Source organism: Cavia porcellus, unplaced genomic scaffold (genome assembly GCF_034190915.1).
Source record: "Cavia porcellus strain 051 isolate PalLab524CR breed Dunkin Hartley unplaced genomic scaffold, mCavPor4.1 scaffold_28, whole genome shotgun sequence".
In the NCBI taxonomy this organism is placed as follows: domain Eukaryota; kingdom Metazoa; phylum Chordata; class Mammalia; order Rodentia; family Caviidae; genus Cavia; species Cavia porcellus.
This window is the reverse complement of record NW_026947511.1, coordinates 31,104,629-31,119,460: the sequence shown is the minus strand read 5'-3', so window position 1 is coordinate 31,119,460 and position 14,832 is coordinate 31,104,629. Positions and strand designations below refer to the sequence as shown.

The 14,832-nt window shown below is 38.5% G+C and overlaps 1 protein-coding gene across 7 annotated transcripts in view; it reads left to right on the top strand.

Annotated features, from left to right (window-relative positions):
- The window catches only part of Cfap70 (cilia and flagella associated protein 70), a 66,515-nt gene that overhangs the window by 46,225 nt on the left and 5,458 nt on the right, over window positions 1–14,832 (top strand). For all 7 annotated transcript variants that reach the window (XM_023566669.2, XM_063239319.1, XM_023566670.2 and 4 more), the window contains 6 exons: window positions 3,155–3,313; window positions 3,835–3,959; window positions 5,583–5,735; window positions 6,718–6,879; window positions 8,344–8,433; window positions 9,854–9,955. In XM_023566669.2, coding sequence (XP_023422437.2) covers window positions 3,155–3,313; window positions 3,835–3,959; window positions 5,583–5,735; window positions 6,718–6,879; window positions 8,344–8,433; window positions 9,854–9,955 — 791 coding nt within the window. The remainder of the gene's footprint in view (window positions 1–3,154; window positions 3,314–3,834; window positions 3,960–5,582; window positions 5,736–6,717; window positions 6,880–8,343; window positions 8,434–9,853; window positions 9,956–14,832) is intronic.

The following is a 14,832-nucleotide window of genomic DNA, read 5'->3' as shown; positions in this document are numbered from 1 at the left end:
TTACTACCTTCAAAAAAAAAAAAAAAAAACAAACCAAAAAAAAGATAACGAATACTTCCCTGGGCCCAGTTCTGTCTTTGTCTTGTTCGCTTTTCAAGATGACCACTAATCTGCTGTCACTAAAGATGAATTTGCCATTTCTAGTGCTTTTTAGAATTTCTAGAATAGAATTACACAGCATATACTTTTGTTTTTTTAATCGGTACCGGGGATCAAACTCATGACCACCAAGGCAGGTGCTTATACGGCCGAGCTAAATCTCCAGCCCTTGCTTGCCTTTTTTCATTGAGCATAGATTCACCTATACTATTGCTTATGTCACTGATCCCTTTTTATTGTTATGCTGCATCCACTTGAATAGATATAACACAATTTGTTTATTCACCTATTCTTGGATATTTGGGTTTTGTGGAGGGAGATTATTGAAATATAGCCACCCTGGACATCAGTCTATAAGTTTGTACGTGGATATGCTTTCATTTCTCTTGGGTAAATTATCTAGGGATTAAATGGGTTATTTACCAAAGTGATTTTAATTTTCTAAATATTTGGGGTTTTTTTCCCCCTAGATATCTTTGTTTTATGTTTCTAATTTAATGTTATTGTGGTTAGGAAATATACTTTGAACATTTTAAAATTATTGAAACTTGCTTCATGGCTCAGCATGTGGTCTTAGCAAACATTCTGTACACACGTGGAGACGTACTCCATTCTTGATGGGTAAAATGGTTTGTAGATGTCACCTAGGTCTAGTTAGCTGATTTTGTCATTTAATTTTATATCTTTTATAGTTTTTACCTCTGAGATTTTGTTTGAGTAGTTCTTTTCTCTTCAAGTAACTGTATAATAGTTTCACATTTAGCTCTTTAGTCTAGAGGGACTCTATTTTCGGATACGATAGTAGGCTGAAGTCCAGTTTTTTTTCTCTCTAGACATAGTGTTCTCAACATTAATTACTGAACAACCGTTATTTCCTTTTTGATTGAAGGTATAGAACTTAAACTTTGAACTCTTCATTCTGCTATAGTTATATAAATATAAAAAAAGAGTGTGACATATATACTCTTTTACTGTTTTGATTTTAGAGTATGCCTTAATATCTGGTTCCCCACCTAATTACTTTTTGTTTTGTAGCTTTCTCAGCTACTCATGGGCCATTATTCTTCCATAAAGATTTTATAGTATATTTATCAAGTATATGTTCAAATATAGCAGAAATTTTTATTTGGACTATATTTAAATTACAGGTTAATTTAGGGATAATTAATGATTTTATATTAGTAAGCTAGCCAACTTAAGCTTGTAGAAAGTTTATCCATTTTCTCAGATCATCATCTGTGTTGTTAAAGTTTTAACATTTTCCCCAATGAGACTCTGTTTAAAATAATTTAAAATTGTTCGTAGATTCCATTGCTATCACAGTAGTATATTATTTAACTATGTTTTAGTTATTATTTAACTTTAGTTTTAGTTATTTCGCTTTGGCCTAACTTTTTTTATCAGTACATGTTTGTAGTACATAATGATTACAGCATGGAGAGTTGGTACATGTACATTATACATCTTCATTGGTTCTTTAATTCCCTTTCCCTCTCCCCCTATCTCTTGTTCTTCTTCAAATTGCAAAACATCTATCTCCATTTTTCTTATTATTGTATTTTATTTTGCTCTTTGTTTATACTTGGATTTCTCCTATGAGAGAAACCATGAGATGTTTAAGCTTGTGCCTCTGATTGATTTCACTTAACATTATTGTCTCAGGATGCATCTATTTTCCTATAAATGACTTGTAGTACTTCATTGTATATAAATACATTTTCTTTTTTAATTTTAATTTTTCTTGGTACACGTTTGCAGTACATAATGATTACATTCATTGTGGGGAGTTGGTACATGTACTTATTTTTGCCAGCATCAGATTTATTTATTTAAATATTTATCAAGTTAATTGTCATAAACAGATACACAGCAAGACTAACAGACCCAAAACACAGAAACAATTATATTGAATCAAGGTACACTTTTTTCCTTTGCTACTGGGGATTGAACTCATGACCATGCGCTTGCTACTGTGCTGCTGAGCTATATCCCTAGCAAGGTACACTTTTTGATACATTGGCCATGCTGGATTACAATAACTTTTTCTCTTCTTTTCTGTATTGTTCGTCTTTTATTTTGTACTTTATATATTGGCTTTCTTGTATAAGAGAAGTGTGTGATAGTTAAACTTGTGTGTTTGATTTACTTCACTTAATATTATGGTCTCAGGGTAACATTATGATCTCAAACAATTAAGATGTATTATGTATCAGTTCCCCATACTGTGATCATTATGTAAAACAAACTAATTAATAAAAAATACATTTAGGCCAAAGAGAGAAATAAAGTAGCAATAACTAAAACTATCGTTGGTCTCACAAACAACTCAAGTTTATCCTTCGTGGCAGAGTAGTACTTTATCATGTATCAGTACCACATTTTCTTTATCCAGTCATCTCTTGATAGACATATAGGCTGTTCCCAAGATTTAGCTATTGTGAATTGTGCAGCTATAAACATGATACATAAACGTGCATCACTGCAATACGATGCCTTTAACTCTTTTGGGAAGATACCTAGAAGGAAGAGAGCTAGGTTATATGGAATTTCTAGTTTTAGTTTTTTGAGGACTCTCCATATTGATTTCTATAATGGCTTCACTAGTTTACATTCCTACCAACAATGTAGGAGGGTTACTTTTCCCCACAGCCTTGCCAGAATTTGTTATTATTTGATTTCTTGATGATGTTCATTCTTTCCAGAGTAAGATGGAATCTCAGTGTTAATCTGCATTTCTCGAATCTTCCGATCCGTAGTCAGACGCGTTATCCATTGCGCCACTGGCCCACCTCTTAATCTGCATTTCTCTACTGACCGGACATGTTGAATATTTTTCCATGTACTTATTAGCCATTTTTTGTTTCTTCTTCTGAGAAGTATCTATTATTTCAGTTTCCCATTTTTTGATTGATCTTTTATTTTGAGGAGTCTAATTTTTTAAGGCTATCAAATAAGTCTGTTCTGCTTGCAGTATTTGGGGAATTTTTCTGGTGCTTTGCAAATCTTAATATCCAAGGTAAGAAAAACTTTCTCTATCAAAATTTTGTCTGTTTAGGACCTGGAGCTGTGTTTTCCACTGTAGAAGAAGTTCCTGAAGATTCTCCCAAACTGCAGTCTGAGTCACAAGAACCCTTAATGACTGGACAATATCAAGATATAAGTATTGGACCCAAACTATCCAGCATGGGTTTCAAGGAGTTACCAGCCAAAAAAGGTGAGTAGATATCAAGATTCCCTCTTGAAAGAGGGGCAAAAGTAAACTAGACAAAGATAAAATTCAGATTATAAAAGTGGAAATCCTAACTTGTTTGAATTCGTATTGACTATGTTCTTTCCAGTTTGCTCCAAAATTCCAAACTCAGTCAATAAATTTATTGTAACTCTTTCAGTAAGCAAGCATTTTATGTTTAATTCATAGAGGTACCCAACAAAACACCTGTCACTTCCTTAATGAGTCTTCATTTGAAGAATACCAATTGTGTTTCATAGTCAAGGGATCTGAATACATTTAGAAGTTTTCCATTTGGTTGGGACTTATCTTTGGCTCCACCAGCAGATTTATTAAGACCTCTGGAGTTCTGTTTGGGGGAGCAGTGCTGGAGACTCCTGTTTTCCACATTATGATCTTATCACATTTTATATCAGAATACTCTGTTGGATACATTAGCATGTCTGAGCTTCTGACATTTTTTCCTTTACATCTGATTTTCTATCCTTTTAATATAATATTTTCAGAGGCATCAAAATGTCAAGATCCGGCACCTTTTCCACATGCTGCCCCACATCTTGGCGTCTCCCAAACTCCTCACAGCATCTTCATGGAGACCATTCGCTTCTTGATGAAAGTCAATGCTGTGCAGGTCAGAATATTTGGGAAAGCAGAGTAAATGGAAATACTTTAGTGATAGTAGTATCTCTGCAATCTTAAACATCTGTGATACAAAAATCAAATATGCTTTTTAATGCTGGAGGTTGAATCCAGGGCCTTGTGCATGCTAAGCAAACCCTTTTCCTGAGCTGCACTCTAGCTCTTTACACATACCTTTAAAAGTACATTTTAAACCTAATGAAAATATCCAGATATGAATTGCTCTGCAGACAGCATCAGCAGATATCACTGCAGGTCTCCTCCATATAGAATACCCACAAAGCAAAGTCAGACTCAAGTCCTATGCATCCTGATACCACTTTCTTATGGGAACTTATATCATCTGAACGTTGTTCATAAGCCAGATCATATCCTCCTTCCCTTCCAGGTATGAGCAGTTGAAAACAGATGGGGGGCTTACATTAATTTTATTGTTAGGACAGTGCTGCAGCCAAGCATGGTGGCACAAGCCTATAATCTTAGCACTCTGGGAGGCTGAGTCAGGAGGATCACAAGTTCAAGCTCAGCCTGGGAAACAGCCACCTGGTAAGAAGACCATGTCTCAAAATAAAAATAAAAAGGCTAGCGATATAGCTTAGTACAAAGACCCTTGGTTCAGTCCTCGGTACTTAAGGGGAAAAAAAACTGGGCTGGAGAATGTCACTGGTCCCACATCTGACTTACCCATGCAGTCACAGGTGGAGCAGCTGGGCATCTGTATGCTGCTCCCAGAGAAGAATGTCCTATGGGTCTGTCTACAGTGTGGGAAACAGACACATGTCCTTGAGCATGCAGGAGAGACAGTGAAGTCCAGGAGCTAAAGGAGTTGGCCCTGATCCTGCAGAGCACAAGTGCCCCTTGAAGGCAGGCAAGCTCAGAAAAATGCAAGACTGAGGATCTGGGTGGGATTGCGCCACATTAAGCAGGACCTGTACACTCTGACCCTTCCCAGTAGCAACAGGTGCTCCTTGCAGTCATGCAGGTCATCATCTGTTAGGTCAGAGAGCCCAAAGGCAGGGAGAGAGCCACTGCAGTCACTGCCCCCAGTATTTTCCTAAAAGGTTTCTACGTCATAGGCTGAGACCGGAACAGACTAGCAAGTACATCCAACTCTGTCTAATTTACAGGCCTTTTAAAGTGTACAAAGCAAAGAATATCCCCCAAAGCAAAACTGTAAGCATAAGTGTTTGGAGGTATGGCAGAAACACGCATTTATGTTTCTAAGATTCTGAGCCTAAGAGTTTTTACAGTGACAGTCATCTGCAAATATTCATGTGCAAGTGGGGTGCAAAATGGGGTGGCTGATGAAGTGCCTTTGTCACTGCACCGTAAACACAATGTGAGACTCACTGAGCACAATAGCAGCAGGCCCAGGACTGTGTTGCGTTTTGTTCACGTGGAAATGTTCCCGTGGGGTGACTAAGTGAATGCCTGGTGACAGGACACGAAGTACGGAATGTAAGTCAGCCGAGCCTTCGGTGCTGAGGGTAGCACTTTCATTCTGTAAGATATTTCTTGTTATTTATTGTTACAGACAGAATCCTTCCACCATGAAAGCTGGGGGGTGAACGCAGGGCCGCCACTTACGTGCTCCTTTCGCTCTGTTCCCTCGCAGTATGTGCACCGAGTGCTTGCGCACGAGCTGTTGTGCCCTCAAGGAGGACCCAGCTGTGAGTATTTCTTGGTTCTGGCCCAGACTCACCTTCTCAAGAAGGACTTTGCCAAGGCGGAGGAATACCTTCAGCAAGCAGCCCAGATGGACTACCTGGTAACAGCTCTCACTAGAGCCTCCTGAGTGGAAGATGGGAAAGTAGGCCTTCCTAAAAGTAGTGGTGCCATGTGGATGAAGAGGCAGGCGGCTCTAACCCCAAGTAGTTACCGGGAAGCTGAGGCAAGAAGATGAACTGAACCCAGGAGTTTGAGGCCAACCTGGGCAGCATAGTGAGACCCCATCTCAAAAACAGAAAAAAGTTGTGGTGCTACATTACAAGTTGATTTCTGATAACCAGGAGCGGGGGTCATCTGTTAAGTCATCTATCTGTTCCCCTCATTTTTTTTCCTTAAGTAATCATGAGTTTTGCAAAAGGCAGAGAAAAGGATCAGGATACATCTTTAGCAGATACTATTCATCAAAATCAAGTTTTCTAGACTTCCCTTTTCTCCTTGTATTAAGTAATGTCATGGTTATTGTCATGTAATGCCATGGAGTATTGTCATGGTTATATTTGAGTGTTTTTCTTGACATTCACCTCAAAGACAAAATGACTTTGAAGAATGCAAGAAAGAAATGAGAGTCAGGTGTGTGGGAGGCTGAGGCTGGAGGATTGCTGCAAGTTTGAGGCCATCCTGGGGCAGTGAATTCAAGGCCAGCCTGAACTGCACAGCAAAACCCTGGCTCAGAAAGACCAAAAAAAAAAAAAAAAAAAAAAAAAAGAAAGAAAGAAGAAGAATTAAGAAAGAAAGCAGACATAGAAAAATATTCCCAGTGCGACTGAATGACCCTCTTTCTGAGTGCTCTTAGAAAAAGGAAATTTCCTGGGGCTGGGGATTTAGCTCAGCGGCATAAGCACCTGCCTTGCAAGCAGGCGGTCATGAGTTCGATCCTTGGTACTGATAAAAATGAAAAAGACAAAAAAAAAAAAGAAAAAGAAAAAGGAAACTTCCTAATCTAAATGTAGTGGTAAATGAAGCCTTTAACCTACTTTTAAAAGCTCATCATTTCATGTACTCATTGTTCTGTGTTTTCTCAGAATCCTGATGTCTGGGGCCTGAAGGGCCATCTCTGTTTTCTGAGTGGAAACCACACTGAGGCCAAGGCATGCTATGAGCGAACCGTTAGTTTCGTAGTGGATGCTTCTGAGATGCACTTCATCTTGCTGCGCCTCGGGCTCATTTATCTGGAAGAGAAAGAGGTAAGGAAGAGAGACTGGCAAGAACCACATAAGTCGGGCCCTGGCCCGGGACCTGATGATAGTCAAGCATTTACATCCATACAAAAAATAGTAACACGGTAATGACATGTTTACATCCAAACTAGAATGACTTATCCAATATCAGATAACCAGTAACTAATGGAAGCTGGATACAGACCCAGCACTGTAAAACCCAAGTTCATAGTGTTGATCATTACACTACTGAAAAGTTATTAAGACTCAATAAATGTTACTTTAGCTAAAATTAATTTTATTAGCAGCAATGGAATTTACTATTTGCAGTACTAGAAACATTCTCATCTTAATTTTAATTTTTTTCTCATCTTGATTAGCAGAGAGCATCATGAGCTCCAAAAAGACTTCTCAAAAAAAAAAAAAAAAGAAAGAAAGAAAGAAAGAAAAAAAGAAAGAAAGAAAAAAGACTTCTCCAAACTTCCTTCTTGGCATAGTTGTATTTAACAGAACTGAGGCCAACCCCAATGCTCAGGGCCCTCTGGCCTGTCCATACCACTTCCATATTTTAGGAAATAGCTACAAAATGAACAAAAAAATTAGACCCATCACTCCACTATAATAATGATCAGCATTCTACTAAAGGTCAGGAAAGATTGTCTTCCTGGTATGGCAAGCTGCAGCTCCACAGCACTCGCTGGCCTCCACAGTCACCAGGCAGGCAGTGCTTAGGCCGTTTGCTGAGGCCCAGCTTCAGGTGCTCTTTCTGTCATACTGGAAAACCAAATATAAGACAAGAAATGATCCTTTTAGGGATACTTTTGAAAGTTAAAAAGAGAGAGAGAGACAAGGTCTTGCTGAGTGCCTTACATTTGTAGTCCCAGCACTTAGAAGGAAGATCACTGGAGCCTGGGGTTTGGAGGCCAGCTGGGCACATAGTGCAATCTTGTCTCAAAAGAAATGAATAAAAGGAGACAAGAGTCTCACTACTGTCTTTTGCCTAAGACGGCCTCCAACTCCTGGGCTCGGAGGCGGGCCCACCGCTTCAGCCCCTAAACCTCTGAGTAGCCTTTAAGACCATGTGTGATAAAGGAACAGACTCTCAGAATGATGAAGCTATGTCAAGAATACTTCAGTCCAGGCATTCAGTGTCCATCATCTCACCACATGATGTCACTGTCAAGTGAAAGGGAATTCCATGAGGTCCAGGAGGAGCTCAGATAATCACAGTGGTTGCCCAGAACTTTCAGTGTAATCCCTTACCTCAAGATTTACAGAGACTGTATGTGTCTTTGGAACTGCTTCCAGATGAGATCTTCCCTTTCATGGGGTCTGTTTATCTCCTCTCCCCAATCTTGCAATAGCTCCCTTAAACTAGATGTAAAATTGCAATCCATAGGGGTCACTTAAGTTGTTCTGAAATGAAACTAGCATGATTTTCATAGTAATAATGTTTGAAGCTTCTAGAACAGTAGCTTTTTCTTTTTATAGTATGAAAAGGCAAAGAAAATCTACCTGCGGGCCTGTAAGAGATCTCCTTCCTGCCTTACCTGGTTGGGACTGGGAATCGCCTGTTACCGGGTAAGTGAATGAAGCCTTGAGGCCAGGCCTGTGCACACAAGTGACTTTGGTTCCTTGATCTTCCAAGCACACTGGGAGTTTGTGATGACAGTGGGATGGCAGTGGGTGTGTTCTGCACTAGTGAAAAGGCAGTCTTCAAAGCTGTTCTTTTTTTGGTACCAGGAATAGAGTCCAGGATCTTGTGCTTGCCAGGTAGGTGCTGTGCCCCTGAGTTATATTCCCAGACCCTCCAAAGACCCTTCTAAACTAGGAAAACAAAATGTCCTTTGAAAATCCTTATCTTGGCATGGTGGTGCAAACTGTGATCCCAGCACTTAGGAAACTAAGGCAGGAGGATTGCCCTGGATACCTGGCCAATGTAGCTATATAGCAAGTTCAAAGCTAGTTTGAAGTATAGTAAGATCCTGTCTCAAAACCAAATCAAACTGAGTAAAATCCTATAAAAACCAGAACCAGGAAGATACATTTTTAAAAAATTAATGTTGGGCTGGCAATGTTTTTCAACAGCACAGTACCTATCTGACAAGCACAAGAGCCTGAGTTCAATTCCTGGTATCAAAAATAATAATACATAAAAATTAATGTTATTGGGCTGGAGGTTTAGCTCAGCGGCATAAGCGCCTGCCTTGCAAGCAGGCAGTCGTGAGTTCGATCCCTGGTACCGATAAAAAGGAAAAAGACAAAAAAAAAAAAAAAAAAAAAATTAATGTTATTTGGTTTAGACTCTTTTGTGTGATGTTACCTATAAGAAAAAGACAATATAGAAAATAAAGAATCTACTCAATTAAAAACAAATTGATCCAGGTATGGCATTGCACTGTAGAGCTGCTGCTTCTCTGAGCCTGTCTTTTAGAAAGCCTTCTTTCTTCAGGTGGCCTTTGGGTTTTACAAAGTGAGCTCAAGATTTTAGGATGTATTGATGCCCTTCAGAAGTTTTTTCCAAAGCAAGCTGATATTAGAGGAAAGGAAGTTTTCTGAACAGCAATATTTCGACAGGTCAGTTAGATTTTAGCCTTAAGAAAGAGATGCACACTGTAAAGAAAAAACTGAAAATGTATCTGTACACAGGGAAATGATTGACTGATGACAGTGACCTCCGGCCCTGGCCCAGATGCTCCGATGGGACTACTGGAGAGGGACAAAGAGGGAGAAAGGGCATAAATAACCCACCAGGCAGGGCTCCAGATCCTACTAACTAGCTTTTTAGTCAGCAAAGTTCTAATTTTAATTGGTTCATATACTTCGTCACCACAGAAAATTTTGTCAGAATAATGTTCTGATGCTAACGATAGAAAAAGTTGACAGTATAGATAATGAATGGGCGTATTACTTGCACATACTCGCTATGTAGTGGTTTCAGCTACGTCTGCCTTCAGTGAAAACCACTTCACTTTACTTATTTGCTGCTTTTTCTCTCAAGCTGGATGAGCTCACGGAAGCTGAGGATGCGCTCTCTGAAGCCAATGCACTGAACAACTGCAATGCTGAAGTGTGGGCATACTTGGCTCTGGTCTGCCTGAAAGTGAGTAGAATTATCGCCTTTACACAGAGTCCTGTCAGGGGCCAGAGGTTTGGGACCAAGTCAGCAAGAGACCGATGGCTATTAACACACGATAGCTGCAGTCTCATGAGCTCTGAGTTTCGTTGTTATACTCAAAGAAAAGGCCAAATCTGGGCATCTTCTACTTGGAATACGGATAAAAATTATATTAAAATGTATTTTCTAGAAAGGAAGTTCTAAAAATGGGAACAATGTGCCTGTAATCTAAGCACAGGAAGGCTGAAACAGAAGATCACAAGTTTGAAGCCAGACGTGGGCTACTGGGATACATGGTTCAAGCCAGTCTGGACTACAGGGCAAGACCCTGTCTCAAAAAATAAATAACAACCACAACAAAGAAAGAAAGAAGGAAGGAAGAGAGGAAAAAAGAAAGAGAAAAGGAAAGAAAGAAAGAAAAAAGAAAAGAAAGAAAGAAAGAAAAATTTAAAAGGCGGGAACAGTGTTGTATCAGAACATAAACTAGATCAAAGATCAGCAGAACTGCTGGTTGAGGGTGTTCGTTCTTGATTCATATGCAGAATTGGGTAGGACGTATTAGAGAAATTCTTGACAAGTGCTTTACCTATTAAAATATAAATCTCCTTTGGATAGACTCAAATAATTTACATTTCAGACTAAGATCAACTGGGAGCCCAGAGAACTACCCTTATTTGTCTGTTAGTCAATATGACACCGAATTGACAGGGAGTGTTATAATTAGAAGAGAAATGAACAAAATAAAAGTCAGTGGAGATGAGCACAGTGGTGCACACCTGTAAGTCCAGCACTGGGGTGCTGCGGCAGAAGGATCACTGCCACTGCGAGGCCACCCTGGGCTACAATAGTGAGTTCAAGGCCAGCCTGAATTATGAGAAAGACCCTGTTTCAAAAAAAAAAAAAAAAAAAATCTGGGTGTTTACCCCAGCTCTGCTCCAAATAGCTATCGGGTACAGGAAAAGTCACTTAAACTTACTGAGCTTCATATGCTTCACCAGTAAGTTAAAAGGGTAAAAAAGAAAGATTTCAATGTACTTCTCTCAGAAAGCGATAGGTCAAATTGGAAAATAGATAAGGATCTGTCTATAAAATAGACAGATAAAATAGACAGATAAAATGTATCTGTAAATACCTAGCTCACAGTTAACTGGGCTGTGATCAGACACCATTACCTAACTCTGTTCTTAACAATTAGAAGACACGTTTCAAGCACAAATCGCTCATAAAAGCTGAAGCTGAACACATGGTAGACCACAAAGAGGTATAACAAATACACACTGTGGTAAAATATACTAATCATCAACAATAGTAGAGGCCAGAAACATAAACTTTTAAAACTTAAAAACATGCTTATAATTAATTCATTGATCACAGAAGAAATTGTGATCTTTCTTTTTTTTATATATATATTTTTTTATTTAAAGAAAAGGAAACAAAACAATACATGGAGATAAAAAAGGGTAGAAATAATACAAACTTACAGAAAAACAAACGGTAAGAAATTGCTGGTTGATAAGTTACACATTGTCATCTCAGAAATAGCTGTCCAGGTTATAGAATTAAAGTATTTAGAATGACAAAATTGTGATACTTTCAAATATGGGGCCTTGTGCTAAATAGAATTTTAAAGGTGTCCCCTCTCCCACAGCACTGTAGCATCAGCCACCTATCTAGGTATTTTGTGAAGGGTTTTGCAGATGTATTTAAAGCCTCAAATTAGTTGATCTCTAGATGGAGAGATTATCTGACCCAATTGAACACATCTGCTGAAAGCAGTTTTTTTCTGTCAGCGGGCAGAAATAAAAGTCATTCAACTCACCGTAGATGGTGTCTCAGTTACTTTTCTCTACCTAGTGGGACAAAATACCCAACACCCAAACGTTAAGGGAGGAAAGCTCAAGTTTGTAGAAGTTTCAGTCCTTAGTTGGCAAGGTAGCATGGCAGGTGGGAATTACAGGAGAAACAGTTCACAGCAGGCAGAAGGCAGCAAAGCAACAAGGATGCCCACAGCTCTTTCCACCCCTTATTTAAGCTACAGGTAGCACTCACACTCTTAACCTTTGTGCCCTTGATCTTAGCAAAGCACCACAAATCAATTCTGTCATCACACATTTAGGATCCAGCCACCCCTGACAAATCCCACCACTGCCTGAGGCTTTGTGGGAACATCTAGATAGACCCATAGCAGGTGGTCTGGTGCTTGAGAAAGATACATCAGGGAATATGAGTGACCTCTAGACGCTAACAGTAGCCCAGCTGAGAGCCACAAGGAAATGGGGACCCTCCTATTAAGTACGAGAAACTGGATTCTACAGTGGTGATAGTGGTCAGAAAGCCAAATAATAAATGTACAAAGAATGATAGAATTAGAAAATACAATTTGGAAACTATAATGGTAGTAGAGTCATTGAATATTCATCAGTGTATCCAAAAATCACAGGTGAAAGTTTAAGGATTAAAAAGATATTCACACTGGGTACGGTGGCACACACCTGTAATCCCAGCAACTTAGGAGGCTGAGACAGGAGGATCATTGCAAGTTTGAGACCAACCTGGGCTATAAAGCGAGCCCAAGGCCAGCCTGAACTGCATAGCAAGACCCTGTCTCAAAAAGACCAAAAGAAGAAGGAGGAGGAGGAGGAGGAGGAAGGGGGGAGCGGGAGGAGAAAGAGGAGGAGGAGAAGAAGAAAGAAGAAAGAAAGAAAGAAGAAGAAGAAGAAAGTATTCACAGAGTCTTAAAGTATCTCCTCATAAATACATTTTACAAGGCAGAGAAGAGTAATATAATAGAGAAACCTGGAAGATTGTTATCTATACCAATGATCAGTTATTATCACCAGTGCTGACATAAAGACCATGTGCTTCCTCATCTCATGGACTGAGAACGTGACATCACTTTTGTGTTATTCCTAACCTGATATGGTTAGGAGGGAACATTAGACAGCACATACTGAGGAACATTTTACAAAATGTGCTGTACTTATTTAAAAACACCAATGTCATAAAACATAAAGACTCAGAAACTATTCTAGATTAAAAGAAAATCAAGAGATAATAAATATACTTGATATTGGATTTTATTTTTCTATAAAAGGCATTATTGGGATAATTGGAAAGATCTGAATAAGCTAATAGATAGTAATAGTATAGATATTAATATAGATAGTATTATATCCGTATTAATCTGATTTTGATCATTGTACTGTGGTTATATAAAAGAATATCTTTGATTTTAGAAACACCAAAACATGAAAATTGTTTCATGTTTGCAATTCTAAAATATTTTTGGAAAAAGTTAAAAGTATATATACATGGGCTGGGGGTTTAGCTCAGCGCCGTAAGTGCCTGCTTGGCAAACGTGAGGTCTTGAGTTCAATCCCTGGTACAAAAAAAAAAAAAAAAAAAAAAAAAAAAATATATATATATATATATATATATATATATATGCACACATACAGTACATACATAGGTAAATATATTTATCTATGTATGTGTATAAATGAATATATAGCAAAAGAAAGACAACTCTTCTTATAATTTTCTTTTATCTGTAATTATGCCATAAAGTGGTAGGTTGGTTCATGAATTTTTTTTTATTTAAGGTAGTAAAATACAATAGAACAAGACAGAACAAAGCCAATTGACACAAAGTGTAGTGAAATTGGTTCAGAACTTCCCAGCAGGTTACCGGGATCACAGTAATAGGTATCACAGTATATTTCGTTATCTTTATAATAGTTGTTCTTTCAATCACACATATCAAAATGAGATGAAATACAGAACATTATAGAACTTATCAAAACAGAATATTGAATAGAGTAGTACCATTAATTAGAATAGGGCAAAACAGTAATAAAAATATTTGCCTTTAAAAAGATGGTAGAAGGAAATCCCCCTTATTTGCTATGGTCAACCTCCCAGGAGATGCTCAGATCTCTGGTTCCCATTTGCTAACAGGAGGCAGGGGAAGAGAAGCAGGGGAAGTGGGATGTTTGACTCTCAGCTCGTGCACCAGTAGGCTCACTGTTGCTTAGCAGGGAGCCAGGCTGGTAGCTTGGTTTCCCAGTGCCCTAAGTTCCAACATGGCGCGGATCTTAGGAGACACTGGTGGTTTTCCCTCTGGGGCACCTGCAGCCTTGTTTCATGAATTTGTTTCTTCCCATGATTCTGGTTGCAAGTGGACACAAACCAAATCAAATTCAATGGTTAGGTCCAGTGTTGGCCTTGTGGGGACACTTGATTTGATTCTTGTCCAGTTCGGTGTATGACCAGAATTGTGGAGAAAAGTTTGTGAACTGAGGTGCCATTGTATATTTTTAAAAGATATTTCATTAAGATAATGAAAATTTATCCACACTATAACTCATTAGAATAAGTTAAGTAAAAAAAAAGACAGGTGATACTGTTTACAAGGAGATGTATAAACTGGAACCCTCACATACTACTACTGATAGGGCTGCAAAGTGGTGAAAACAGATGGACAGATTCTAGAACAATTACACATACATTTACCATGTTTCCTAGCAATGTCATTTCTCTGAAAAAAAAAAAAAAGAAAGAAACCATCTGTCCACACAAAAATTTAAATGTGAATTTTAATCATGGCATTTACTAAAAACTGGAAATTTCTATCACTAGATGGCTAAATGACATTTATACAATAGAGTACTATCAACAATTAAAATGGAATTCTGATTTATACAACAATATGGATCAGAAACAGTTACATGACTATCTGTGATTCCATTCATTTGAAAATACGGAAACTATAGAGACTCAACATAGATTGTTACCTAGAGCCAAGGATGGGAATGGGACTGACTGCAAAGAGGCATGAAAGAACTTTCTAGGATAATACAAGT